This window comes from Bidens hawaiensis, unplaced genomic scaffold (assembly GCF_021521415.1).
Source record: "Bidens hawaiensis isolate Kalapana, Puna unplaced genomic scaffold, B.hawaiensis_p1.1 tig00038170_1, whole genome shotgun sequence".
Taxonomy (NCBI): Eukaryota; Viridiplantae; Streptophyta; class Magnoliopsida; order Asterales; family Asteraceae; genus Bidens; species Bidens hawaiensis.
This window is the reverse complement of record NW_027496698.1, coordinates 151,343-177,872: the sequence shown is the minus strand read 5'-3', so window position 1 is coordinate 177,872 and position 26,530 is coordinate 151,343. Positions and strand designations below refer to the sequence as shown.

At 33.0% G+C, this 26,530-nt stretch overlaps 2 protein-coding genes across 2 annotated transcripts; both read left to right on the top strand.

Annotated features, from left to right (window-relative positions):
- The first annotated feature begins 5,219 nt into the window (after positions 1-5,219).
- Positions 5,220-7,239, top strand: LOC143590118 (GRF-interacting factor 1-like). Its single transcript, XM_077070700.1, has 4 exons — positions 5,220-5,428; positions 5,582-5,658; positions 6,362-6,446; positions 6,758-7,239. The coding sequence occupies exons 1-4, from the start codon at positions 5,324-5,326 to the stop codon at positions 7,052-7,054; spliced, it is 564 nt and encodes a 187-aa protein (XP_076926815.1). The 5' UTR covers positions 5,220-5,323; the 3' UTR covers positions 7,055-7,239.
- A 4,760-nt stretch (positions 7,240-11,999) lies between these two features.
- Positions 12,000-25,471, top strand: LOC143590108 (myosin-11-like). The gene is made up of 36 exons (XM_077070691.1): positions 12,000-12,128; positions 12,223-12,366; positions 12,498-12,643; positions 13,238-13,394; positions 13,471-13,529; positions 13,619-13,778; positions 13,958-14,107; positions 14,186-14,322; positions 14,562-14,708; positions 15,110-15,211; positions 15,302-15,359; positions 15,518-15,619; positions 15,742-15,779; positions 15,853-15,979; positions 16,078-16,257; positions 16,347-16,478; positions 16,564-16,673; positions 16,748-16,808; positions 16,923-17,100; positions 18,023-18,228; positions 18,760-18,879; positions 19,098-19,196; positions 19,669-20,436; positions 20,501-20,640; positions 20,760-20,862; positions 21,323-21,577; positions 21,666-21,806; positions 21,912-22,118; positions 23,054-23,197; positions 23,278-23,348; positions 23,433-23,532; positions 23,692-23,748; positions 23,841-23,897; positions 23,984-24,064; positions 24,930-25,015; positions 25,108-25,471. The coding sequence occupies exons 1-36, from the start codon at positions 12,006-12,008 to the stop codon at positions 25,232-25,234; spliced, it is 5,073 nt and encodes a 1,690-aa protein (XP_076926806.1). The 5' UTR covers positions 12,000-12,005; the 3' UTR covers positions 25,235-25,471.
- Positions 25,472-26,530: the final 1,059 nt, after the last annotated feature.

Genomic DNA, 26,530 nt, shown 5'->3' with positions numbered 1-26,530 from the left:
GTTGCTTATATTAACATGCATGGTGTCTAGACTCTAGATAGTGTTCTCTCCCACTTGAACAAATGATTGAGAGAATTCATGTGGAGGTGGTGGCGGAGCAGCGGCGGTATGGTGACGACCGGCGGCCTTCTTAGAGCGGATACAACGGTTGCCACCGGTCCAGTTACAACCATTTCTTGGTGGTGGCTGGACCGGCCTTCGTTGTTGTAACGACGACAACAAAAGATTTCCTCTTTTCATCCATATTTCTTCAAAATCTCCATCTAAAAGTCTGCATGATTCGGTTGGTTTGAAACTCGATAAAATAGCAAGTGTTGCTATTATTATTGCTAGAGAAATGAATTGATGTTTCATGTTTCATGTTTCTTGCTATTATAATCTTTGTTTATATTTCAAAATGAGGGTTTTGTGAGGTTTTGGGGATGAATATGTTTGATTTAAAGAGACAAAGGTGAACTTGTTTAATTAGGGTTTGGTGAATAATATTCAAGAAGAGAAACTTGTTAAAGTTATTTATATTGAAATAATGGGCCTATGCTTTTGACTTTGACTTGAATTTTTCTTTATGTTGACTTGGAATATTTCATATGGGACATTTCACATTTGCATGTGTTTTATGAATAAACATAATATGTGTAACTATCAATTTATTAATTTATTTCTCTTGAATATGCAACCTTAAATTTGGTCTTATATTATAATATAACAACTTTTGTAATTAACTACAGAAGAAATAATTAAATATATATTATTTGGTAAAATATAATTAAAAGTTGATGGATCTAATTATCTAAATCAATAAATTGATATATTTTAGTTATTACTAAAAGCAAATTCAAATAAAAATGCTGTTTGTTTCAAATTGAATGGGTCTCAAATGTAGAAAATCTATTCAACTTGCAATTCAAAGATTTATTTTTTATGACATACACGGTATCAAAAGTAATAGATAGAAGAAGTGTTCTTATTGACGTGGTACGAAAGAGGTATTAGAAAACTATCCTTTATAACGCATCAGTCCAATTGAATACTTTTGAACTCTATTTAGTTCTTTCAAAATGTCGTGTGCCATCTGAGACTTATATTTTGTTTACGTGCACGTTATTGGTTCTATGGTAGCAGGGCAGTCTTCGAGAATCGTAAAATATTTTTGGGCCAAATGCGAATTGGGACTTAAATTAATTGAGTGATTAGGTTTAAACATTAAAAATACATAATTTTTTTTAAAAATAAACTATATAATTTAATAAATAATAAAAATTCAGGTATATCGGAGTGTCGGGCCAGGTCGATCGACCATCAGGCTCTGCCTCATAGCCGACCTTAGGGTGGGGCTGGGTGGCTGATGGCCCCTGGCCCCGCCAGACCCAGAATTTAAAAAAATATATATGTATTTTTATGAAAAATGATATGTATATTTACCAATATTCATCTCGACTGAACACCATTTTGTTATCAATATTCATTTTAATGCGAGTCGATGTCGGTATTTTTTTGGTATTCCAGCACCACCGGTAACGATATGGTGTTGTGCCACCACAATCAATACAAAATTTGGTTTGTGAATTACACATTTTCAGTTTCGTATTTTATACCAGTAAGAGCATTCACATTCCATCCCCCATCCCCATCTCTATAATTACACTACAAAACACTACATTTCTCTTTCCTGTTTAGTTAAATAATATAGTTTATACTTTTATCATTACAGTTTTCTATTACCTCTACTCACAACAAATCCAACAAATATTAAAAAATAAATAGGAGCAAACAATGTTTCCTAAATATTTCCCCAAATTTACAAAAAATCATTACATTTCTCTCTTCACCCTATAAGTTACACTCACAATCATTCAAAACTTCACCCTATAATTTACCAATCCCCCTCACATAATTATGGAGGATTGGATGGAAATGCTCTAAAAAACACAAACCGAATATTCGGCTTATAATTACAAGGGCAAAGCTTATAAAGGGCCTATATCAAGTCAAGCTTCACCAGTGCTTGGTTTTACATGTGTGTTTACTCATTTGTTTATAATAAAATTCTAAAAATATTATCACTTCATTCGATATTTTAAAGCTAGTTAGTCCGATCACTAGATATATTAGATGGCTGGTTTGATATTTGATTCAAGTACTTTCAACAATAAAGTTAATGAAGGAGAAAAAAAGGTTGCCGATGTGATTATTGCTAACACATGTAGTTGGGTAATTTGGAGAGCGAGAAACGATACTATTTCCAACAATAAAATATCCTGTTATTAAAACATAGATATGTGAATATGTGATGATGCTTACCTTTGTGAGAGGCATGACAAATTATACTTTTTTGACAACATGTAAAACTAGGTTAACTTTTGGAGAAACTAATAAAATAAAATAAAATAAAAACTTTTTAACAATTAAAAAACAGGATACAAGAAACTACTGTCGCCCATACGGAGTTTGCTAGCTAGTCAAGGATCAACACGAAATGGTTTCATGGGTTATTTCCTTAGTGGATAACTAACGACTATTCCTTAATTAAGTAGAAGTCGTCTCGTGTCTCTTGGTTCAAGTTTGCATCACTCACGTTTGAAAATGCATTTATAACATTTGTTTAATCAACTATATTGTAAAGAATATCATGATTTTATCTTTTAAAATATGGTTTTATAAAAAGGATAAAATCATAGTTATTTTAAAGATACAACTTTTACATATATCATGAATAATATATATAAAATTAGCTTGACGTGTGTGACTTTTATCATGATCAGTGAATTGTGATGAATGATCGATAGATCAAACACTAATTGGCTCGTATGTGGGCTGGTAGCCGGCGATATATGGTATTCTGGAGGAACACACAAACCGAACTCTGAAGCTAGCAGTACTGTGGTAATAGAGCTCTCTAATTCGGCAATTTGAAAAGTGTGATGGCCTAAACACAAGAAAGTCGTTATTAGAAAAAGAAAAAAAAATCGGTTTTATGACCCATTCTAATTAGTTCAGCTAGCTAGGTATTCTAAAAATCACACCATAGGTCTCGTTCCTTATTTACATCTTGAAGTAAACATTTTGACCAATGTAACCCAGTTTGACTACAACAACAGCAACAGTACTAATGAATTTTATTATTCAAATCATCCTTGACATAAATACCTTATATGCAATTACTTAAAAATTAAAATTTCTGTAAATGTGTGTAGCTATATATATGTCTAATTGTTCTGTTTTGGTTATTAATAAAAGTAATAATATTTGCCTAAGTTAATATAAAATAATACAAAGTTAAATCTAATTATCCATACAAAAATATAACACGATACAAAGTTAATCAAATTAGAAACTAAAGTTCATCGTTAAGCAATTCATGACTAACATGGGCATATTTATTTTACTTAAACCATAACACACTTATTAATTAGGGTATACGCTAGTAAAAGTCCACTTTCTACATAACAGTGACGTAACATGACATTATACAGTTTTTAATTAAACCACAATACATGTCTAACCAGCAAACCAACGTTCTATCAATAACATGTTTCTCGCTATCGCCTAATACTAAAAACGTTTAAATTTTGTTAATTTCCACTTATCACTATAATTAATTAGTTTATCTTAACCAACAATATTATTGATAGAACATTAATATTGCCAACTATAATAAAAGAAAAATATATATATATATATATATATATATACATAAGCTGATGACACACCTGGTCACAGATAACCTGAGACTATCATGCTATACAAATCTTTACAGGGATATATCTTTCTGTGCACTTCTTTTTAGCCTGACCAGATATTATCAGCAGTCAGAAAAACATTGTATGACAACACTTAAAAGAAACATTTGCTTTTATGCTACTAGATTTTGACATTTTGTTCTATTAATCGTTACCTATGCTTTTCTTTTATTAATTTATACATCAATACATCATTAAAATGTATACTGTTTAATCTCAAACAAACATACTTGTATACGCTAATACACGATGCTGATTCCTCGGCGACAAAATAATGAAAACATTAAAAAAATGTCACTTTTAATGCATACGTAGCAAGTACGTGTTACGAGGTGAAGCATCCTCGTATTTCCCCCCCATGACACATACAATGCATTCACGTGACTCCCATCTTTCTTTATATTATTGGCCCCACCATCAATAATATTCTAGCTCTTATTATAATAAAATTTTATATATATAATCAATCATCCAAATATATTATCACAAGATATTACAAAAGTTTTGAATCTACTTAGATGTCTAACTGTGTTTATATCCTTTATATCTTTGAACATGACCATATGATAAGAAATTAATAATCTCACATCATATCAATCAATTAATCATACTTGGTAAAAATCTTATTTTTAGCAAGAGTGTATTAACAAGGTTTGGGAAGAGAGATATATAATCAAACAGTACCTCCATTCTAAAGACATAAAAGTTGTTTTCAAAGAGACCCTTGGTTCCGAAGTCTTATGCATGAAAAATATAGGTTGCGGTAATAAATAAGTACTAGAGCGATTTGATTATTTAAAGATTAAATAATCGGTTTTAATACATTAAAATCATCAAAATTGTCATATAAACAAAAAAAAATTATAAAAATAGCCCATTGGCTTTTATGAATTATGAAAAAAAAATTGACTTTTTTTTCTCTGTCAACCAACCGTTCACCTCCTGCACCATTTGGGAAAAAAATAGTTTCTCTTGTTACGTGACGCAACACATCACCTCTTGCACCATCTTCTCTTGTTACGCTGTTTAATAGCTCTTTTGCGTCATTTTACAAAAAACACAAAAAAGGGTCATCGCCTCGATCTCGCGCCATCTTCTTCGATGCCACAATTTCTCTTGCCCTATTTTTGTCTATCCTTTTAGTCAATACGACTATTATGGTGATTTTTTCTTTTAATGTAACTAAGTTATATATTCTATATCATGTAACATTTTTTTTAAGAAAATGCCACAAATGATAATATGATTGAACATGAAATGTGGTGAGTGGGTGCATGCATGCAGATCATGTTAAAATTTATAGATAGAGTTGTGACATAGAATAGAGTGAGGGAGAATCCCAAGATAAGGTACCATATATACATTTAATAAGTACTAAAATAAATGACATTCTTAAATAATATCACAAGACATGCTACCACTTTTATAACACTCATAACCTACCTTTGAAACCAGAAATAAAATCATCAAGAAATTTAAAGGTCAGGTGAATAATAATAAGCTTTTTCACTTTGATAAAAGATTTAAATAAGTTTGTTGCAGAAGAGCAGAAGATATAGTTCAGATCTTACACAGATACAAACATGCAGCAACAACTCATGCACCAGATGATGCAGCAGCAACAGCAGCAACACACAGGTGCCTTCAACAACACCAGTACTTGTGTGACTACTGATCACATCCAACAGGTCTTTATTATTATTATTTTTTTTTATAAAAAGCAGATCAACAGACTTTAATTCCAAACATCATGTTACACTAGCTTAGTAGTTTTAGGCTACATGTAAAGTTGATCTTTTTGATCTGACAAGTATATATACAACTAATATTTGTGTGTGTAGTATTTGGATGAAAACAAAGCATTGATTTTGAACATTCTGGAGAATCAAAGTACTGGGAAATTCAGTGAATGTGCAGAGTGAGTGTACTTTTTTCCTTTGTCAATTTCTATACATCTAGGGTCTGTTTGTCAACCTTGTGTAGACCTGACTGATTAAAAGATAGCATTTGAATGGATTGGATGACACCTGACTGATTAAAAGATAACATCTGAATGGATCAACTTGTTTCTAAAACTTACACATTAAACTGCTTCATGAACCGCTAAGAGACGGTCTTAACGATTCAGAGATAGTCTCTTAATGTTTATATTAGGCTACCAAATAGCCTTAAGGTTTATGATTGGCCTTAGATGTGACAAAACGGAAGGATGAGGTTAATAACACGTCAAAGCGAGTTGAGTTGACCTGAAACACTTTTTGTCCATTTTTAAAATAAAATTATAACGTATTATGTTTACGCAATTTTAATCGTGTTTTTTGTTAAAAGGATTTTGACGGTTTTATACATTAAAAATACACTATGGCCATGTTCTTAAGTAAACAAGTTAAAGTTGATCTAGTTAGGGTAGAATAGATCATTTTCTTATGTAAATAAATATACATACTATGTATTTAATATTATAGTTTTTACAATCATATTCATTACATTGATTACCTAAAAAACATAAAGATGGACAAAGAAGTTGTTTGTGTTTCGACTTGATCAACCGCTTTTTGGCTTGCACGTTTCGCCATCATAAGGTACTAAAGATTGTGAAACACTTTGTTCTTATTGTCCAGAAACCAAACTAGGCTACAACACAACCTCATGTACTTGGCTGCAATAGCTGATTGTCAACCGAAGCAATCCCCTATTCGTCTTCAGGTAATAATCTAAAACTATGTTATAAACAATATTATAGTTACTATATTTATATATACGGGAAAGTTAACGTACAAACTAAAAACACTGGACTAAACATGCGAATCAAATAGTGTAATTATATATACAAGTAGTGTAATTATGTGAAACCGTTTATTTGCATGTGGTGTAATTACACTACTTGTATATATATAATTACACTGTTTAATTCGCACATTTAGCACGCTAATTTAACTTTTATTTGAACCAAACCCTTTATGCATATATTATACTTGTAACTTGTAAGTTGTAACACACTAAATATGATAATGCAGCCATACACAAACTCTATGCAACAACAAATGCAAATGCAAATGCAATCGCAACACATGGTCCCAGAGTCCCATATGATGACACAATCACCTACAGGGATCGGTCCGCAGTCACCGTTTTCTTCGGTGAACCAACATGCCTTACAGAGACAGACTGGCATCGTGCCAAGCGGAACCGGTGGGGCCAGTCTACACGGCGAAGGGTCTGGATTGGCGCATCCCGTCTTCGGGGATGTGTCCATTAGTGGTCCAACAAGTGAAGGTATTGGAAACCACCCACACAAGGAAAGCTTACCATAGCAGGGACTTAATTAGTGAGTGTTGACCTTGGTCAACGTTTTGTTTTGACATCAGTTGACATTTTAAGGTGTCTTACAAGCTCTAGCTTGTTCATGTTGTAATAAGGTCTACAGGAGTGTGAATACAGATCAGTAGTGTTTTATGAGTCATGTTTTGTTTAAATTTTATAGTTATGTACACGGGATATATATGTATCGTTAAGAAGGTGTACGTTAGAATGTTGACGATGACGATCATAGCATGCTATACTATGTTTTATAGACAATACAATGTCACCATAAGCGCGCGTATGTATACATAATATGTACACACCATAAAGGTAGCAATATACAACACAAATCATTTGCACATTTGCTAGTGTATGCCTAAATTGTAAACGTGCAAGGGATCAAGACCAGTGTTTTCGTGACCAGACTGGACATCGAACCAGACGTCTTAATGGTCTATCAGATTTAAGAAATGGATGGCATTTTAAATAATTTTTGCATTTTTAAAAAATATATAATATAACAAAAGTTAGATTAAAAATATTTATGAAATTTCATAGTGTTTAAACTCTCAACAAAGACAAGCAAGTTTATACATTAATCATCATAGACAATAATCCTGGTTTAAGCTAATATATGATTGAAATTTAAACAAAATAATCCAAGTTAATAAACATAATCCTGCTTTAAGCAAAAATAGCACAAGTTTTTTGGTTCGGTCTCCATCTCACAAGTAGTTCATACATGGTTTCTACATGCCCAAATATCATAGAACTTGTATATTGGTTTATAAATGAAGAAAACTTAAATTTTACAACTAAAAAGTTAACTACAAGTCTTTTAAGCAAAAGTTTCGGTTTAGTTCGGTTTCCATCTCTCAACGAGTTCATAGATGGATTCCATATGCTTAATATCAAAGAACTTGTAAAAATGATTTTTGAAACTCAAATCTAGCAATAAACATGTTTAAACAACTATTTTAACAAAACTAGTAAACAAAAGTTCGGTTTCCAGTTTGGACTGGTTTCGGTTAAACCGAGGTTAGTCTTATACAAACACACACCATGGAACTTGTAAATAAGATGAACAAACTAAAAGGGTGAGAAGTTAGTCATAAGTGATATGTGTAATAAGTTATGTGTGTGTATATATATATTAAGAACACGAAGTCCTCTATGAAGCCTTACCTTATGACATTCGAAACTTAACCAACCGGAGTCGGTGAAGTAACAAATAAAGGAAACAAGGGGTGTGTATTATATATATGTTGTACCACCATATTCAAGTGTTAGTAATATTAGATGAACAAGTTAAAATGAAAGACTATAGTTAGTTGACCTTAAGAATCAAAATAACAAAATGTTGAAGATGAATACTTTGATTTGAGAGAGATTTTGGAGAAGATGAACAACCAAAATGGTGTATGGAGCCTTGCTTTTATAATGGTAAGAGTATGGTTCATACAAATAGGGTAAAGATGCATGTGATGGTTGAAATGGTCAAACAAGTTTTTGGTAAATGGCAATAATAGTCCCCAAAGTTTGGTTTAAGTCATTTTAAGGAGTTTTAAGGACCAAAAAGAATGTTTTCAAGACCCAACAAGTGTAAAACAATATTGTAACATAAAATCCATCATTTTGATAATATCATAAGCTTTGGTTTACAAAATGGGTCGGTTTACATGATAAACGAATACAAAACGAATACAAACGAGACCCGAAATTGACGAATGTCACACTTCTTATTAATAATTTAAAGTGAAAAAGAAATAAACAATGCTCGAAAATCACTTGATTTTCGATCGAAAAATGCTCGATTCGATTTTGGCTCGGTTCGAATTTCAGCCGTTCGGTTCGGTCTGGTTGTAAACGAGCCAAGCAAGCCTTCACTCACCATAGGGGTGCAAATGAGCGAGCCAAGCCCGAGCTCGACCAGGCTCGAGGTTGGCTCGTTTAACTTACACAGTGCTCGAGCATGGTTCGTTTCGAGCTATATTTTTAAAGCACGAGCTCGGCTAGTGAGTATATTTTCAAGCTCAAGTTCGACTCGTTTACTATTTATCAATTATTTTGTATATAATTATAGTTATTTTTATATATTTTTCTTTTATAATTTTATATATAAAATAATATATATTTTTTATTTATTTTCATAACATTATATTTATATATATTAATAATTATTAAATATATATTTTAAAAACTTATATAAATGACTGGCTCGCGAGCCGGCTCGAACTCGATAAGTGAAGTTCAAACTTATTTATTAAACGAGATTACCTTTAGGCTTGAGCTCAGGCTCATGCTCGATTAAACTTCGAGCTTTTTAACGAGCTGATCTCGAGTAGCTCGCAAGCAGCTCGGCTCGTTTGCACCCTGTGTCGCTCGATTCGGCTCGGCTAATGAACAACCCTAACTTATGTTCACACACAATATGATAAAAAGTAAAGGGATCTGTTTTGTTAACCAACAATACATTGAATATCCATAGCCACAAGAAACTGAAATCAGCTGCGAATCTCCCGCGTTTTCTTACACCAATGCATCAAACATCAAACCGGTTTGATCAATCTCCGATCAACGGCTCACTCATCCACTCGCCACCGTCGTCTACGTGTCATATCACCGTTTATTATTATTATTATAATAATCATCGTCATCATCGTTTCGTTAGGTTTCCTAACATTTCGAGAAAACGCGGATTAATTGATTGTAATGTGAACAAATTGGATGGTCTTTGATGATTTTAGGCGTTCGGATAATCGGATCAACGCTTATAATTGTAATTATTCGTCGAATTGACGAAATTAGGGTTTTATACGTGGAATTGAGGAATTTAGGGTTTTGGAAGCTCATGAATGAGTTACAGTGAAGGAATCAATTGATGGAAGCTTGATGGAGGAGTTTCATATTAATCTGTGGTATGTTAATGTTTGCTTCTCATTAACTGTTGTTGAAGATTATTATTATTATTATCATGTTGTTTAATAGGATTCCTGTTTGTTACTAGTAGTAGTTATAGATTGCATTAGGTTCAACTATTTAAGAACTGCAATATTGCCATAAGGTTTTATTATAGAACATTGATCTCCAGTTGTTTTTCTAATTATAATATACATGATTTTACCTGTGGATGATTGGGGATGGATTGGAGGTTTTAGGGGACTCCGGTGATTCAGTTTAGAAACCTGTATGGAATCTAATTGTAACCTTTGTTTAAGCTTGATATCATTTTGGATGTCCTGATGCTGAAACTCAGCTACATTATTCATCACATTTCATTACATAGTCATAAATGATATATCATATGGTCCGTCATGCGAGTGTTAGAATTCTGGTGTTAGTTTAGGTCAAACAATGTTCTGTTAGTAGTAGTTATAGATTGCATTGGATTCAACCATTTAAGAACTGCAACATTGTAGATTAGGTTTTTGTTTTTTGTTTACAGTACTTTTATTTGAAACTTAACACTTCAGTGTTGCCTGAAGGCTTTATTATAGAACATTAATTTCCAATTATTACATTCTTGATTCTACCTGTGGATGATTGGGGATGGGTTGAAGCCTTGAAGGTTTTAGGGGACTCCAGTTATTCAGTTTAGAAACCTGTATGGAAGCTAATTGTAACCCATGCTTAAGCTTGATATCGGTTTGGATGCTCTGCTGCTGATTATTCATTACATTTCATTACATAGTCGTATATAATATATCATATGGTCTGTCATGCAAGTGTTGGCATTCTGGTGTTAATAGTAGTTATAGATTGCATTGGATTCAAGAAGTGTAACATTGTTTATTAGGTTTTTGTTTTTATTTACTTTTATGTGAAACTTAACACTTCAGTATTGCCTGAAGATTTTATTATAGAACATTAATTTCCAATTATGACATTCTACCTGTGGATGATTGGGGATGGGTTGAAGGTTTTAGGGGACTTAACTTGTTCAGTTTAGAAACCTGTATGGAATCTAATCGTGACCCTGTGGTTAATCTTGATATCGGTTTGGATGTCCTGCTGCTGAAACTCAGCTACATTATTTATCACATGTCATGCCATATTCATATATCATATGGTCCGTCATTCTTATGGTTGATAAAAGGTAACATAGTTTGGTGGAAAATGCCAAGAAAAAGAAGAAATGATCTAAACCGAAGCCTTAATAATTTCACTGATTTTGGTATATTAGTTTCAATCACTCTATTATTTACAAAAGAGAGCATGAAAAGTAGGACACTAGAAGAATCATGATGATCACAGACTTTGTTTTGTGGTCAAAAGTGTAGCCTACCCAAGTAGCTCAAATTAAGGCTTTGGTCACTATCATTACAAAACTTACTCTGTATCATGTTTCATTCTTTTGCTTATATGTGATTGTACTTAAGACTTCCTGTTTGTATTGGACATTCAAGTGAAGAATTGTGGTATTAGTTTAGGTCTAACAGTTTTCTGTTAGTAGTTATATATTGAATTGGATTGAACCATTCAATAACCACAAATTGTAAACATTAGTCTCAAGTTGTTATTCTGATAATCAGATACATGATTCCACCTTGCTATCCATCTGGATGTCCTGCTGCATAATCTATGGTTCATCATTCTTATGGTTTATAAAAGGTAACACTGTTTGGTGGAAAACGCCAACGAATAAGAAGAAATGGTCTAAACTGAAACCTTAAGAGTGTTACAGATTTTGATATACTATTATCAGTCATTCTGATATTCACAAACAAGAACTTGAATAGTAGGACACTAGAAGAATCATAATGATCGCTCTATTTTGTGGCCAAAAGTGTAGCCATATCCAAGTAGCCCAAATTAGGGCTTGGGTCACTATCATATTGAACTGCTTTCATTTTTTTGCAGCTTTGCTGATATGTGATTATGATAATACACTCTTTAATCATGATTTAGTCGTTGATTTACACTTTGGTAACTTATGGAATTTGAATTTATTTGCAGGGTGCTATGACAAATATTATTGAAGGTTCCCAGGTGTGGGTTGAAGACCCATCAGTTGCTTGGATAGATGGAGAAGTTTCAAAGATTAAAGGAGACACTGCAGAGATCCGAACTACTGATGGGAAAAAAGTAAGTTGATATTCTATTATGTCAAAAATAAAACACGAAGTTTTGTGCTTTGAGTTAACTTTCAATTTGCATTTTCTTTTTTTCATAATCGAAGGTTGTTGCAAGTTTATCAAAAATTTATTCTAAAGATGTGGAAGCTCCTCCTGGTGGAGTTGATGACATGACCAAGCTTTCTTATCTGCATGAACCTGGAGTGTTGCAAAATCTGTCTACTAGATATCAACTCAATGAAATATATGTAAGAAGATATCTAACTTCTGTTAACTGTTTTCTGTATTGTTATTTTCATTTTGGTGAGAGAAAACCATTAACTACTGCAGCTATGGGAGGCTGTGTCATAATATTATATCGTATTCTGACATATGACAGACATATACTGGCAATATCCTAATTGCTGTTAACCCATTTAAAAGTTTGCCCCACCTGTATGATGTGAAAATGATGGATCGGTACAAAGGAGCGGCATTGGGGGAGTTAGATCCTCATGTTTTTGCAATTGCAGATTCTGCTTTTAGGTTATTCTCTTGTTTATTCTCTATTGTACGTATTAGAGGTGGAAATATGAAACTGAAATGGGTCAATATGGGTTGTGAAATATTTGTAACGGGTCAAATGAGTATAACATGATATTAGTTGTTATATGGGTCATGGGCTGTATTCAAATGCTTACAATTTCCTAAATCATATTATTTAAAAGAAATTACAGCTATGGTTTTTTTCTAACATGTGTTATAAAGGGCACATGTTAAAGAAGTATATATTAAAATCATATTTCTGTTTATAAATGTTAGTTGATATAAATAATCTCTTAAAATTTTCTCTCTACTAATACTATTCTTGCTATCATTGGGAAATAATTCCTTTTAAGAAATAATGGATAATTTAAATAAGGGCAAAGTTGGCATGATAAACCAAAATACATTATTTATTTACAAAACTTTAAAAGATGGACAAGAAAGTTGGCACGGCTGACCCAATCGCACACGTAAAGTCAACATTTTGACCCGGAATCACTTTGCCATGTTACCCAACCTGTGTTTTGGCACTTCTACTACATATTTAATTATTTATATAGATGATTAAAAACTTTCTTATTTTTGATATATCAGGGCAATGGTTAATGAAAGAAAAAGCAACTCGATATTGGTCAGTGGAGAAAGTGGGGCTGGTAAAACCGAGACCACTAAAATGCTTATGCGGTATCTTGCCTATTTGGGTGGTCGTAAAGGCACTGAAGGACGAAGTGTTGAACAACAAATGCTGGAAGTAAAATTTCAAATAACTTGATTCATTTGAGAAACGAATCTTATAGGTTGTTAACTTATAGCATAATGTAATGCAGTCAAATCCAGTTCTGGAAGCCTTTGGCAATGCCAAAACTGTTAGAAATAACAACTCCAGGTGCAACACTGTTACATTATCGAATGAGTTAATAAAAACTTAAACGCCTTTGCTGCGATTCATTACATTTATATTGTTTTTTATTGCAGCCGTTTTGGTAAATTTGTTGAGATTCAGTTCGATAAACAAGCACGGATATCTGGAGCAGCCATTAGAACATACCTTCTTGAGAAATCTCGTGTTTGCCAAATTTCAGATCCTGAACGCAACTATCATTGTTTTTATCTTCTCTGTGCAGCACCTCCTGAGGTTGTTTTACATTACAACCTTATCACCCTTTTCCCATTTAGCAAATAAAAAACTGTTTGACCCGTTTTATAAGGAAACGGGTCGAAATTACCAGCTCTATTTGACATGAATCACACGTTCAATGACCAAGGATTTGGCTATATACGAAATCTTGACTAATTTTTAACATATTCGTTCAGGAAATTAAGAAATATAAACTGGGAGATCCAAGATCCTTTCGATATCTTAACCAATCCAAATGCTTCGAGCTTGATGGTGTAAACAATTCCCATGAGTATCTTGCCACTAGGAGAGCCATGGATGTTGTTGGAGTGAATGAAAAGGAACAGGTTATAGTACTTCATCTTGGTTTGCTTAATGATGATTAATATGTAACATAACTGCAATAACATGCTCACTTATTCCAGGATGCAATTTTCAGAGTTCTGGCTTCAGTTCTCCATCTTGGTAATATTGAATTTTCCAAAGGGAAAGAAGTTGATTCATCAGTTCTAAAAGATGACAAATCCAAATTCCATCTTCAGACGACTGCAGAGTTGCTATTGTGCGTTTATAGTTTTGATATCTTTGTTCTTTCTCATTTTCTGTAGCTGGCAAAACGGTTCCGGTCTGATTTACTAATGATTTTTTAATCCAAAAGCAAGAAGTTTTCTAGGGTTTTATGCATAAAAAAATACACTTTCGGCATCTTTTAACTTGTTTGGCAACCAAATCAGTCCGAATTGCCACCTCTTTTATTCATATATGTGTTCGCGACTCTGAATTAGTTTTTATAATTCTTAGGTGTGATATTCAAGAATTGGAAGATGCTCTACTAAAGCGTGTGATGGTTACTCCTGAAGAAGTTATCAAAAGAAGTCTTGATCCTGAGGGTGCAATTGTTAGCAGAGATGGTCTGGCTAAGACATTATACTCACGCCTATTTGACTGGTAATTGAGGATTATCTTACTAGATGCGACAAATTTGCGGTTTGAGTATTGGGTCAAAATGGTTCAGGTCACATTTACCTATGAACCTTTTTTTTCAAATTATATAATTTTTTTTGAATAAATAATAGGAGCACTTAAAACTGTATTACTACATTAGCAATCTAATTGTTTGAATAAAGCTCTTAAGAGGTTGTATGCAATACATGTATGCTCAGGGCAACTTTTGATCCATTTCACCTTTTTTCTTGTTAGGTTTTAATAATTGTTTTACTCATTTGAGCCACTAAATCAACTAGTGTATCTGTGCAAAATTTGGATCCTAAATACAAGATGGCACTCAATAACTAGAAATAGGTACTTCAGTAGTTTTAAACATACATGATTGTTATTCATATATGCAGGCTAGTGGAAAAGATTAATGTGTCTATTGGGCAAGATCACAATTCAACATATCTGATTGGGGTTCTTGACATCTATGGTTTTGAAAGCTTTAAATCCAATAGGTTAGTCATATGTGCTGAAATAATCATCAATGTAACTGCTTTCTTTATGACTTGATCCAAACCACTTGTAACCATGTATGTATTGTGCAGTTTTGAACAATTTTGTATTAATTATACCAATGAGAAGCTGCAACAACATTTCAACCAGGTCTGACTTTTGGTGTTTTTGACACTGTCATTGATAATTTTGCTGAACGCATTTTTATTATTATTATTATTATTATTATTATTATTATTGTTATTGTTATTATTATTATTATTATTATTATTATTCCCGCTATATTTATTTATATAATTATTATACAGCACGTGTTCAAGACGGAGCAAGAGGAATATACCAAAGAAGAAATTGATTGGAGCTACATAGAGTTTATAGACAATAAGGATGTTCTAGATCTTATTGAAAAGGTATTTTAATCGTATTGTTAATATATGTGTGATTTTATAAAGCCTGTCAAACTTTATAATGGTAAATGTTGCATTGCAATGATGACTTAAATATTGAATTATTTTTTGAACTATGATTGCAGAAACCTGGTGGGATCATTGCTCTACTTGATGAAGCATGGTATTTTTTTTTCTATACTGTTTTTTGTCTGCATTATGCATCTTTTCATTTGTGACACGTATTCTGTTTCCAGTATGTTTCCAAGGTCGACTCACGAAACATTCTCACAGAAGCTTTATCAGACATTTAGATCTCACCCAAGATTCTTCAAACCAAAGTTGTCTCGCACTGGTTTCACAATCGCTCATTATGCAGGAGAGGTTATTTTAGCAATTACTGTTAACTATCAGTTTATTTTACGTTAGAAGCCTCATATGTTTGCACATATTACAAGTTTGTGTGTTTATTTATCTTCCAGGTTCAATACCAATCTGAGCAATTTCTAGATAAAAACAAAGATTATGTTGTTCCTGAACATCAAGATATGTTGACAGCTTCCAAATGTTTTTTTGTGTCTGGGCTTTTCCCTCCACTGCCCGATGACAGTAAATCTTCAAATAAATCTTCTAAATTCTCATCAATTGGATCTAGCTTCAAGGTAAGCTCCTTTATAAAATAAAAAGGCACTTGTAATTATCATATATCTATATCTGTAATTTGATTTGATTTTATTTTCAATGCATGCAGCTACAACTTCAGCAGTTGATGGAAACCTTAAATTGCACACAACCTCACTATATTAGATGTGTGAAGCCAAATAATGTTCTTAAACCTGCTATTTTTGAAAACGTTAACATCATGCAACAGCTACGATGTGGGGTGAGTACTGTGCAAAAATATAAAGTAGACATATTTTCTCTGATATTTCAAAGAACTTAATAAGTTTTATCTGCTCTTTACTAAGGGGGTTCTAGAAGCAATTTGCATCAGCTGTGCTGGCTATCCTACTCGCAAGAGTTTTGCTGATTTTGTTAACCGATTTAGCATTCTTGCTCCAGAGGTTAATAAAGGAAAGTAAGTAACATACATTGACTTTTAACAAATTTATTAATGACGTCATGCTCTAATTTTAAAATTGGATTTTACAGTCTCGATGCAAAGGATGCATGTAAAAAGATCCTGGACAAGGCAGGGCTTCAGGGGTCTCAGGTATTAAAAGTCTTCGTTCATATGTATTTGTGAAACATAGATATAATAATCTGTTTATTCTATCTGCTGTTTGCATTTCAATGCTTCAAATAAAGTATTTAAATAATTTGACAGATTGGAAAAACCAAAGTTTTTCTTAGAGCTGGTCAGATGGCTGAATTGGATGCACGGAAAGCACAAAAGCTTGGCAGTGCAGCCAAACATATTCAAAGAAAGACAAGAGCTCACATTGCTAGAAAACGTTTTCTTGCTTTGAGGAAATCTGCTATAGTTTGGCAATCTTTCTGCAGAGGTTGACTTTCTAGAAGACTTTTTTACATTAAATGTTAACGGGCCGGGTGGGTTGGGTAACTTTTAAAAACAAGTTTGGATTGAAAGAGTTCGTATTTAGTACGGGTGGGGCCGAACCACAAACTCTTTTTGTACATCTGTGTTTATTGATAATTAATAATGGTTTAGTTATGATTAAGAAGCAATATTATTACAATAATAATCTAAATCTTTGAGTAAAGTAGGGGGTTTTATGTGTTAAATATAGGGGTCTGCATGGGTTGGTTTTAGGCTCAAACCGAACTAAAAACCAAAAAATTGTTTTTTGGGTTTCTGAAAACCGTTCAGTATTGGTTTTCCCAACGGGCGAAAATTTTGGGCCGAAAAAGAATGTCCTAAAATAATCAATTTGGGACTAAATTTTTTATTAATATTAGTTGATTATTACACATTTCGACCTAAAATATTTGGGCTGCACCCCTAATGGGCTACTTCTAACCCATTTGGCCCGCTCTCCGTTTAGCTAGGTTTATTAATTCGGCCCGTTTGAGATAAAAGCACAACCGGAATCCACCCATTTATATGTAAACGTGTCGAAATTCCTCACCTCTGTTACACAATACACCTTAGAGGTGGCAATTTGCAAGGTGGGCAAGGTAACAGGTCAAATGGATTCAGCTAAAAAGATGTCGTTTTTAGTATATGTTGGGTCAGATTGAGATGACCCACAAACACTCATTGTCCATTTTTTAAGTGTCTTTGTAATATGAATAACTAATGTGTTAGTTTTGATTTAAACGCAATATTATTTCAATAATTAACTAATTCTTAATAGAGCGAATTAGGAGGTTTTGCTTTAAGTTGCGTTTGTACATCCTTTTCAGTTATATTGTATATAATTTCACTTCATTCACTAACTGCCTTTGTGGTGTGATGTCCACTAGGAAAGCTTGCTTGTAAATTGTATCTACACAAGCAAATGAATGTTGCTTCATTGAGAATACAAACAAATTATCGGCGATACTTATCAAGGAAGATCTATAACAAACTTAAGCTGTCAGTAGTAGTCTTCCAGGCCCGTCTTCGTTCAATGGTTGCTGGTAAAAAATTCAGAAGCCGACAACAAAACAAGGCAGCAATTCTTTTACAAGTAAGAACCTTTTGGGTAGCTTGGGTAACAGATAGGGTCGGGTCTCGTTGAGCAAAACACCTTTTTTCCCGAAAATTACAATCTTTTGACAGTTATTTGCTTTGTCAAATATTTTAATAATTATAATTTTTCTTTATAATAATCTGGTTTTCTGATTAAAATGATTTAGAATGTTCTGTTCTTTAATAATACTTCTTGACCGGTTGGTTGGTTGACGGTTGGGTCAAGGTTGTGTTGACCCAAGACACGTTTTTCTTTCCAGAAATTTATTTTTTTGATAAATAGTTAGTGTCTCAAATATGATTAAGAAAAATAATAATCTAGTTATTTATATTAAGTAGGTTTTATGCATTGAAAAGACACTTTTGCGACTTTCAACCTGTTTTAGATAATTGACCTTTTAAGAGATAAAACATAAATGAATAGACGTATTTGACCCGTTTGATAACTAAATGGAATTTAAATGCCGCCTCTACATGTGAATAATTATATACATTTATGATTGATATTAATACACGTTTTTAATTGTAGGCCCGTTGGCGTGGTTACAGAGATTATTCATACTATAAGAAATTGATACGAGCAGCAGTTATTGCTCAATGCAGATGGAAAAGAAGACTTGCTAGAAAAGAGCTTCGAAGATTAAAAATGGTTTGTTTTGTTATTTGTATGCATTATCAAATAATAGTTCAGTTTTTCTGTTTGCAGTTATTAGTGGGAGACTTTTTTTTCATAAGAATGTTTCTCATGTGAATCAACTTTTATTTATTTAAATAAATATTTGTATGCATAGGCACACTGTCTGTTGTTAGTAAAATACTAATATATAATATTATTGATGTTTTCTTTCTCTAAATTTTCATTTACAGGCTGCAAGGGACACAATTGCACTCCAAGAAGCAAAGGATAATCTTGAAAAACAAGTGGAAGATCTTTTGTTGCATTTAGAGTTAGAAAAACGCTCGAAGGTAGTATTAGTCTATTACAAGAATTAAGAGTTATAACTTATATAGTTGGCTTGTAAACGAACTGAACATACACGAACGGCGCATGTTTGTGTTGGGTTCATTTAACTTTAACCGAACACGAACAATTAAGCGAACAGAGTTTTTCTACAAGAAAATGCATGTTCATGTGTTTGCTTATGTTCGTTCGTTAATAGTATAGAATGATGGTCCATGAACATAAACGAACACAAGCAAATGAGCATAACTTAACTTGATGAGCCAACATCAATATGATGGACCTAAAGATTAATAACACTAGACTAAATTGTAATCAATGATATTTTAATTACACAAAATTATAACAAGCTGAAGTGAGCCTAAAGAATATTAATGAATATGTAAACAAATGAACTTAAGCGAACAAACATAAAATGAACGTAAAAGCACGAGACATGTGTTCAATCTGACAAATTATGGTAACACATATGTGCAGACTGAGGTTGAAAAGACGAAAGATCGGGAAATTGAGAAGGTTAAGAAATCAAATGCCTTGCTTGTTAAGGAACAGGAGTCTGCACGGAAAATAATAGAAGCAAAAGATCAAGAGATTCAAGAATTACAGAATTCCTTGAAAACCATGCAGAGTAAGATTGATGAGGCAAATAACTTGCGTCTCAAGGAACGTGAATCTGCAGAGAAAGCAATTGAAGATATAAAAGAATCAAAAGACAAAGAAATTCAGAAATTGTTTAGTAAAGTTGATGAAATTGATGCCTTGCTTGCCAAGGAACGTGATTCTGCAGAAAAAGCAATTGAAGAAGCAAAAGACCAGGAGATTCTCATATTGCAGAAGGAAGTCAATGAAGCAAATGACTTGCTTCGTAAGGAACGCGATTCTGCTCATAAAGCAATTGAAGAAGCGAACAAAACAAAAGATTTAGAAATTCAAAAATTGCAGAACTCCCTGCAAGAGACACAGAGTAAATTAGATGAAAAAATCGCCTTGCTTATCGATGAATGTGAGTCTCTACAGAAAGCAATTGAAGAGGCAAAAGAAGTAAAAGATCAGGAAATTCAAAAATTGCAAGACTCCCTGCAAGAAACACAAACTAAATTAGATGAAACAAATGCCTTGCTTATCAAGGAACGTGAGTCTTCACAGAAACTAATTGAAGAAGTCTCAGTAGTCAAAGAAATTCTAGTTCGTGTGGAAGATACAGAAAAAATTGCTAGTTTAACTACTGAAGTGAAAAACTTAAAGGTATTATTGGTTATTAAAAGTGGCAATTTCAACCTGTTTACTTTCTGTACTTATTCACGTGTAGATATTATCCGAATGGGAAAGACAACGGGCAGATGATTCTGAAAAGAAGTTTAGTGAAGCTGTGGAATCATGTGAAAATAAACAGTTGGAGTTAGATGAAACTTCAAGACGAGTGCTTCAACTTGAGGAATCTGTGGAAAGGTATCATTGTTGTGTACTGCTTTCATATTTAGAGCACATCTTATTGGTTTGATATTACATGGATAGTTTATCTCAGTAGTAACAAGTCAACAGTTGACTGATTCTTGTTACGAAATTAGGCTAGAGGACAAGCTCGCCCATATAGAGTCAAAAGATCGCCAACCTGGATTATCGATGCTGCAAAAAATCAAGTTCGAGGAAGTACAATCGAGGTCCATTAAGGTAATCATAATAAGTAAATTCATGTATAGGCCTGTTCAATAGCTGTTCGAGAATTGTTCGGCAGGATGTTCGTTTATGTTCCTTTATATAACAAATGAATGAACATGAACAAATTTTTTTGTTCATTTTGTTAAACGAACGAACATGAACACATGCCTTGTTTGCCTTGTGTTCATGAACTGTTTGTTTATACTGTTAACAAACGAACATGAACACGCTCATTTTCTTAACGAACACGAACAAGAAAACCTTGTTCATGTTCGATCGTTTGTTCAGTTAAAGTTAAACAAAAGACCACGATCATGTCCCGTTTGTGTTCCTTCGGTTTATTTACAAGCTTATTCATGTACCCTTTTTTTATTTTTCATTTTTAGTGTGGAAGAGGAAAAAGGTTTCTTAGTAAGTTATAAACTATTGCTCATTTTTGTATTTCATTAATCCTGGTGTATAAATGCACCAGGATATTCATAGTTCTTCTTCACCGCGTTCAATAGAAGCCTCAGATTCATACGAGAGATTAAAGAAACCTCTTGATGACAAACCTGAATATCACGATTTGCTCACTCGATGCATTTCACAACGCCTAGGGTTTTCTAGAGGCAGGCCCGTTGCTGCTTGCATTATATACAATTGTTTTAGGAAATGGCGATCATTTGAAGTTGAAAAAACCAGCATTTTCGATCGTATAACTCAAGCTATAGGCCAAGCTATTGAGGTACACTGGTATATAATATTCTAAATTAATCATTACATTTGTATATATATTCTAATATTCTAAAGTAAGCTACTTTTTTAAAATAAAGACACAAGACAACAGTGACATTTTAGCTTATTGGTTATCCAATGCTTCAACATTGCTGATGCTGTTAGAACGTACACTGAAAGCTAGTGGCCCGTCTGGAGATTTATGCCACTATCGATCAAGATCCGGGAAGAGGACCCAGGTAAATAGAAACGGAGTTTGGGTTGGTTGTTGCATCTAACTAGAATGGTCAGTCTTTGGTCTTTCTAATAACTTCTAGGCATGATGTTTCTTTTTTGTTTTACAGAGCTTTCGAGGAAGTCCTCATGGTCTAACGGTTTCTTCAATGGATGGTGATTCAATGGGGGGATCCGATTCCTTTCGCTTGGTTGAACCCAAATACCCGGCTTCGCTTTTTAAGCAGCAGTTGACTGCTCATATTGAAAAAATATATGGGCTGATACGTGATAACTTAAAAAGAGAAATATCTCCATTGCTTGGGTTGTGTATTCAGGTACTTACTGTTATATGCGGTGAAACATGCTGGCTGGAGAAAATGTGTAGGCTTGTACACGAACCGAATGAACACAAATGAGGCTTGTTTGTGTTCGTTCGTTCAACCTTAACTGAACTCGAGCCGTCGAGCGGGCATGAACACTTAAACGGACAGGTTCTTGTTCATGTCCGTTCGTTAAGAAAGTGAATGTGTCCGTTTATGTTTGTTTGCTAAATTCTAAACAAATGGTTCACGAACATGAAAGAACACAAATGAACATCATTAAATACAAATGAACATAAATGAACAAGAATAAATGACTACCTACTAAAAGTAATCGTATTCCCAGATTAAAGTCTAAAATTGCTATAATCATTAAATCCAACATTGAAAGGTAAAAAAAGATATATACAGTAAAGGCTTTTAAATTTGAAATTCAAAATGAATTAAAACTAGTATTAGTAATTAGTAAATATATTTGAATGAATATTTAAACAAACGCAAACGAAGGAACATCAATGGCCAGATATAAGTGAATGTAACGAATATAAGAAACAATCGATCATAAATCAACGGACATAAACGAATGGGACAAGTGCTCATGTCTGTTCGTTTATTAAATAAGTGTACTTCCCGCTGAATAGTTCACAAATGGTTCACTGAATTTTTGGTTCATTTACAAGCCTAGATATAGGTAACTTTGGTAGGGGTTGGTCATGAACTCTTTTTGTTAGTACAGAAGTTATACTATTCATATATAATTTAGTATTAGAATAAAATAATTTATGAGGTTTTATACAAACTTTGGGTTTCTGTTGACTCGCTTGACCAGGTTTTTGTAAGCCTTTTAATATTTAACCTGTTAGAGATCAAACATAACCCCGAATTGACCTGTTTATAAGTAAATGGGGGCGAAAATATCATTTATTTATTTTTTTTTATGTTCAAATTAGGCACCAAGAATTACCAGAGCACGTGCGCCAAAAGGGACAGCTCGTACATTTGCAAACGCAGCATCTCAAGAGATTTTGCTTGCGCAGTGGCAAGGGATTGTTACCAAAATCGGATGCTTGTTAAACACGTTAAAGGCTAATTATGTAATATAAATTTCAATCCTGAATACAATAATCCAATTGCTGAAAACTTTCGTAATGTTCATAATATGTCATCTTTGTAGGTCCCATCGTTTTTGATTCGCCAAGTCTTCACACAGATTTTCACCTTCATCAATGTCCAATTATTCAACAGGTTTCATGTTCATAAATATTTCAATATTTCATCTCTGATTTTTAACTTCAATTTACCTTTTTTAATGTTAGTTTATCTTTGCAGCCTTTTACTGAGACGGGAATGCTGCTCTTACAGTAATGGAGAATATGTTAGGTCCGGGTTGGCTGTATTGGAACATTGGTGTTACAAGGCAACCGAAGAGGTAACTTTTTGTTGTCCATGTCTATCTATTTACTTTAGAGGTGGTAATTTTGACCAAAATGTTAAAAATAAGTTGACTTTTCGTTTGACCCGACTCACCACCTCTAATCTATTCCATCATTTTATTATTTTTATTGACTTCCAAGAAGTCAAACCTCAGTATGCAGGATCAGCTTGGGATGAGCTCAAGCACATAAGGCAAGCTATTACTTTCCTGGTATTGTGTTTTAATCTATATCGTTTATTTATTTATTTATAGCATTCTTGTAATTATTTAAGGAGGATGTCATATTTATATCTTGGTGTTAGGTTACTCATCAAAAACCGAAGCTTAAGTTGATTGAGTTAAGCCGTGATTTGTGTCCTGTAAGTTTAAATTTTCAAATTTTGTAGATTATTAATTATTTTATTATACATATTCTACTGTTGGAATAACAATTGATAGCATGCAGATGCTTAGTATACAACAACTATACAGAGTTAGTACAATGTACTGGGAAGACAAACATGGCGCACAAAGCCTTTCTCCAGAAGTAAGCCTTTTCTTTTATCGTGCATAATTTTATATATATATATAGGGGAAGGTTAACGTACAAATGAAATTAACGTGCTAAACGTGAGAATCAAGTAGAGTAATTATATATACAAGTAGAGTAATTATGTAATTACATCATAGAGTAATTACATAATTACACTATGATGTATACATATATGTATGTTTATGACTTTATGTGCATATATATGTAAGTATTATATAAACGAACGAACGTAAACAAAAAGTTTTGTTCATGTAGTTAAAAGAAGTAAAGAAAGAACATGAACACATGTCTCGTTCGTTCATTTATGCTTTTTGGTTTACGTGTGTTTAAGTTCATCAGGTTACGTTCGTGAATGTAATCGTTTAAAATTTTTTTAGTCCGCTTCAGTTTAGTCTAGTTTTATAACTTTTTAGGCCAAACACATTACTTTAACTAGTTTTAGCTCAGTTATATTCGCTCATATATAAGCTCGTTCGTGAACTGTCCGTTTGTACTTTTAACGAACATATTCATTTTCTTAACAAATGAACACAAACAAAGAAACCCCATTCGTTTAATTGTTCGTGTCCAATCGCTTGTTAAACGAACGGACACGGACATGCTCTGTCCATGTTTGTTCGGTTCGTTACAAGCCTACAAAAGATAGAAAAAGTTATATTTCTATTGACATCGACTTAGGGAACCAGTCAGTATAATCGGGCCTTGCAGGCCCAGTCTTGTAATCTGCTGTAACGGGCTTTTAGCAAAAATACAAGAACCAAACTAGAACCGTTGGGCTCAACAAGGCCCAAGAAGACCAACTGCCTAGATTACCAAATTGTAACAAGCTATTTTTTGTTTTTTTTTTTTAATTTGGCAGGTTATTTCCAATATGAGGATTTTAATGACACAGGATTCAAATAATGCTATCAGCAGCAACTCGTTCTTGCTCGATGACGATTCAAGGTTGAGTTTTTTTATCAGAATATTATTTATAGTATTGGAAGACATTTTTGTTTTGCTTTATGTTATGAACTAAATCATGTGATGTGGTGCAGCATACCATTTTGCACAGAGGACGTCACTCGATCAATGGATATGATCATTGTATCAGATATCGAACCGCCACCCCTTCTTCGTGAAAGCTCCGGTTTTGGTTTTTTAGCGTCGCGTTCTAACTATTAAAGTTAATATTTAGTTTATGTAGTCCACCTGTGTATGCCTTAGGTTTTGCACTTTCATTCTCACATATTGTTTATCTAGTATTTGCCAATTTTGTAGTGTTAAAATGTATTCGTGTAGTTGTTTATTCGCGGTTTTGAGTTATGTTTAACCTAATGTAACCTAACCACCAAAATCACCCTTAGACATACTTCTTAATGTCGCGTTTTTCGTTTTTTTTTTTTGAATTAATAGGTTTGCGAGTCTCAATATACGCCAGAGCTTGTTTAAGCTATGCTTGCTTCGAGATATTTGATTTATTTTTACTTAGGTAACATTTAATATGCAGGAATGAAAGACGAAATGAAATGAACCATTGTGTATGAATTTACAGATAACAGCGGATAGCCTAACTCTCGCATCATTTTTCATGCTTCGCGCGTTATCTTTCATATTTTAAACGACCTAGGTAAGTTGCAAATTACCAAGTAACTTATGCATGTTTGACTACTCATAGGCATATTTGGATATCTCATGTATTTCACATGATATAGTATATCACACGAATTAATATTTAACACGCATACACGCATTTGGTACCACACGAATTAAAATTAAATTTATTGCAACAGAAATTGTCTCATCACTCATGTGATACATTATATATGCATTAATAGGGCAAGTCATCTCATAAAGTATATAGTTAATTAAAATGTCCAAAAATAATACCATAATTAAAAAATATTAATAGTGTTCGTTCTTCCTTGAAAATAAAGATTTATATATACTTATATAGACAATATTTAGAATTTAGAAATTAACATTATAACATGTTTTTCTTGTGGATTCTTTTCATGATTAGAAAATTTTTAAAATTATAATAGTTAAAAAAAATAAATTAATATTGTTATTTTTGTCTTTTACAAACTTATATAATTCACAAACTCAACTATATTTATTATTATTACTACTACTACTACTATTATTATTATTACTACGAAATATATATATATAATCATATTCACTTCGAAATTTGGTTGGATTTGGTATTATTGTTTTTGTGGTTTGCATTTTATTCGGGCTGTCTTTGTTGCGATTTAAACAACAAACCCATACGTTTCTAGTTATGTGTTCTTAGATGTATAGAAATTGATTTTAGCCAGGTTTCTATTTAAGTTTGACCATTGAAAGCCAATTTTCAAAATCGTTGTATGTAAATAATGGTTTTGCACATAAAAGGACTACATACAACAATTTTGTGACGTGAGTCATAAAATATACCTCAAAACAAGCTGAGCTTGAGTTGTGTAACGATTTTTA

Bases quoted from the DNA above. Each gene is read 5' to 3' on its own strand.
- LOC143590108 (XM_077070691.1), top strand. From the start codon at position 12,006: ATGACAAATATTATTGAAGGTTCCCAGGTGTGGGTTGAAGACCCATCA. The intron at 16,258-16,346 runs GTAAGCTCCTTT...CAATGCATGCAG, and splicing joins CAATTGGATCTAGCTTCAAG to CTACAACTTCAGCAGTTGAT. The intron at 24,065-24,929 runs GTAAGCCTTTTC...TTAATTTGGCAG, and splicing joins CACAAAGCCTTTCTCCAGAA to GTTATTTCCAATATGAGGAT.
- LOC143590118 (XM_077070700.1), top strand. From the start codon at position 5,324: ATGCAGCAACAACTCATGCACCAGATGATGCAGCAGCAACAGCAGCAA. The intron at 5,659-6,361 runs GTGAGTGTACTT...CTTATTGTCCAG, and splicing joins AAATTCAGTGAATGTGCAGA to AAACCAAACTAGGCTACAAC. The intron at 6,447-6,757 runs GTAATAATCTAA...ATGATAATGCAG, and splicing joins AATCCCCTATTCGTCTTCAG to CCATACACAAACTCTATGCA.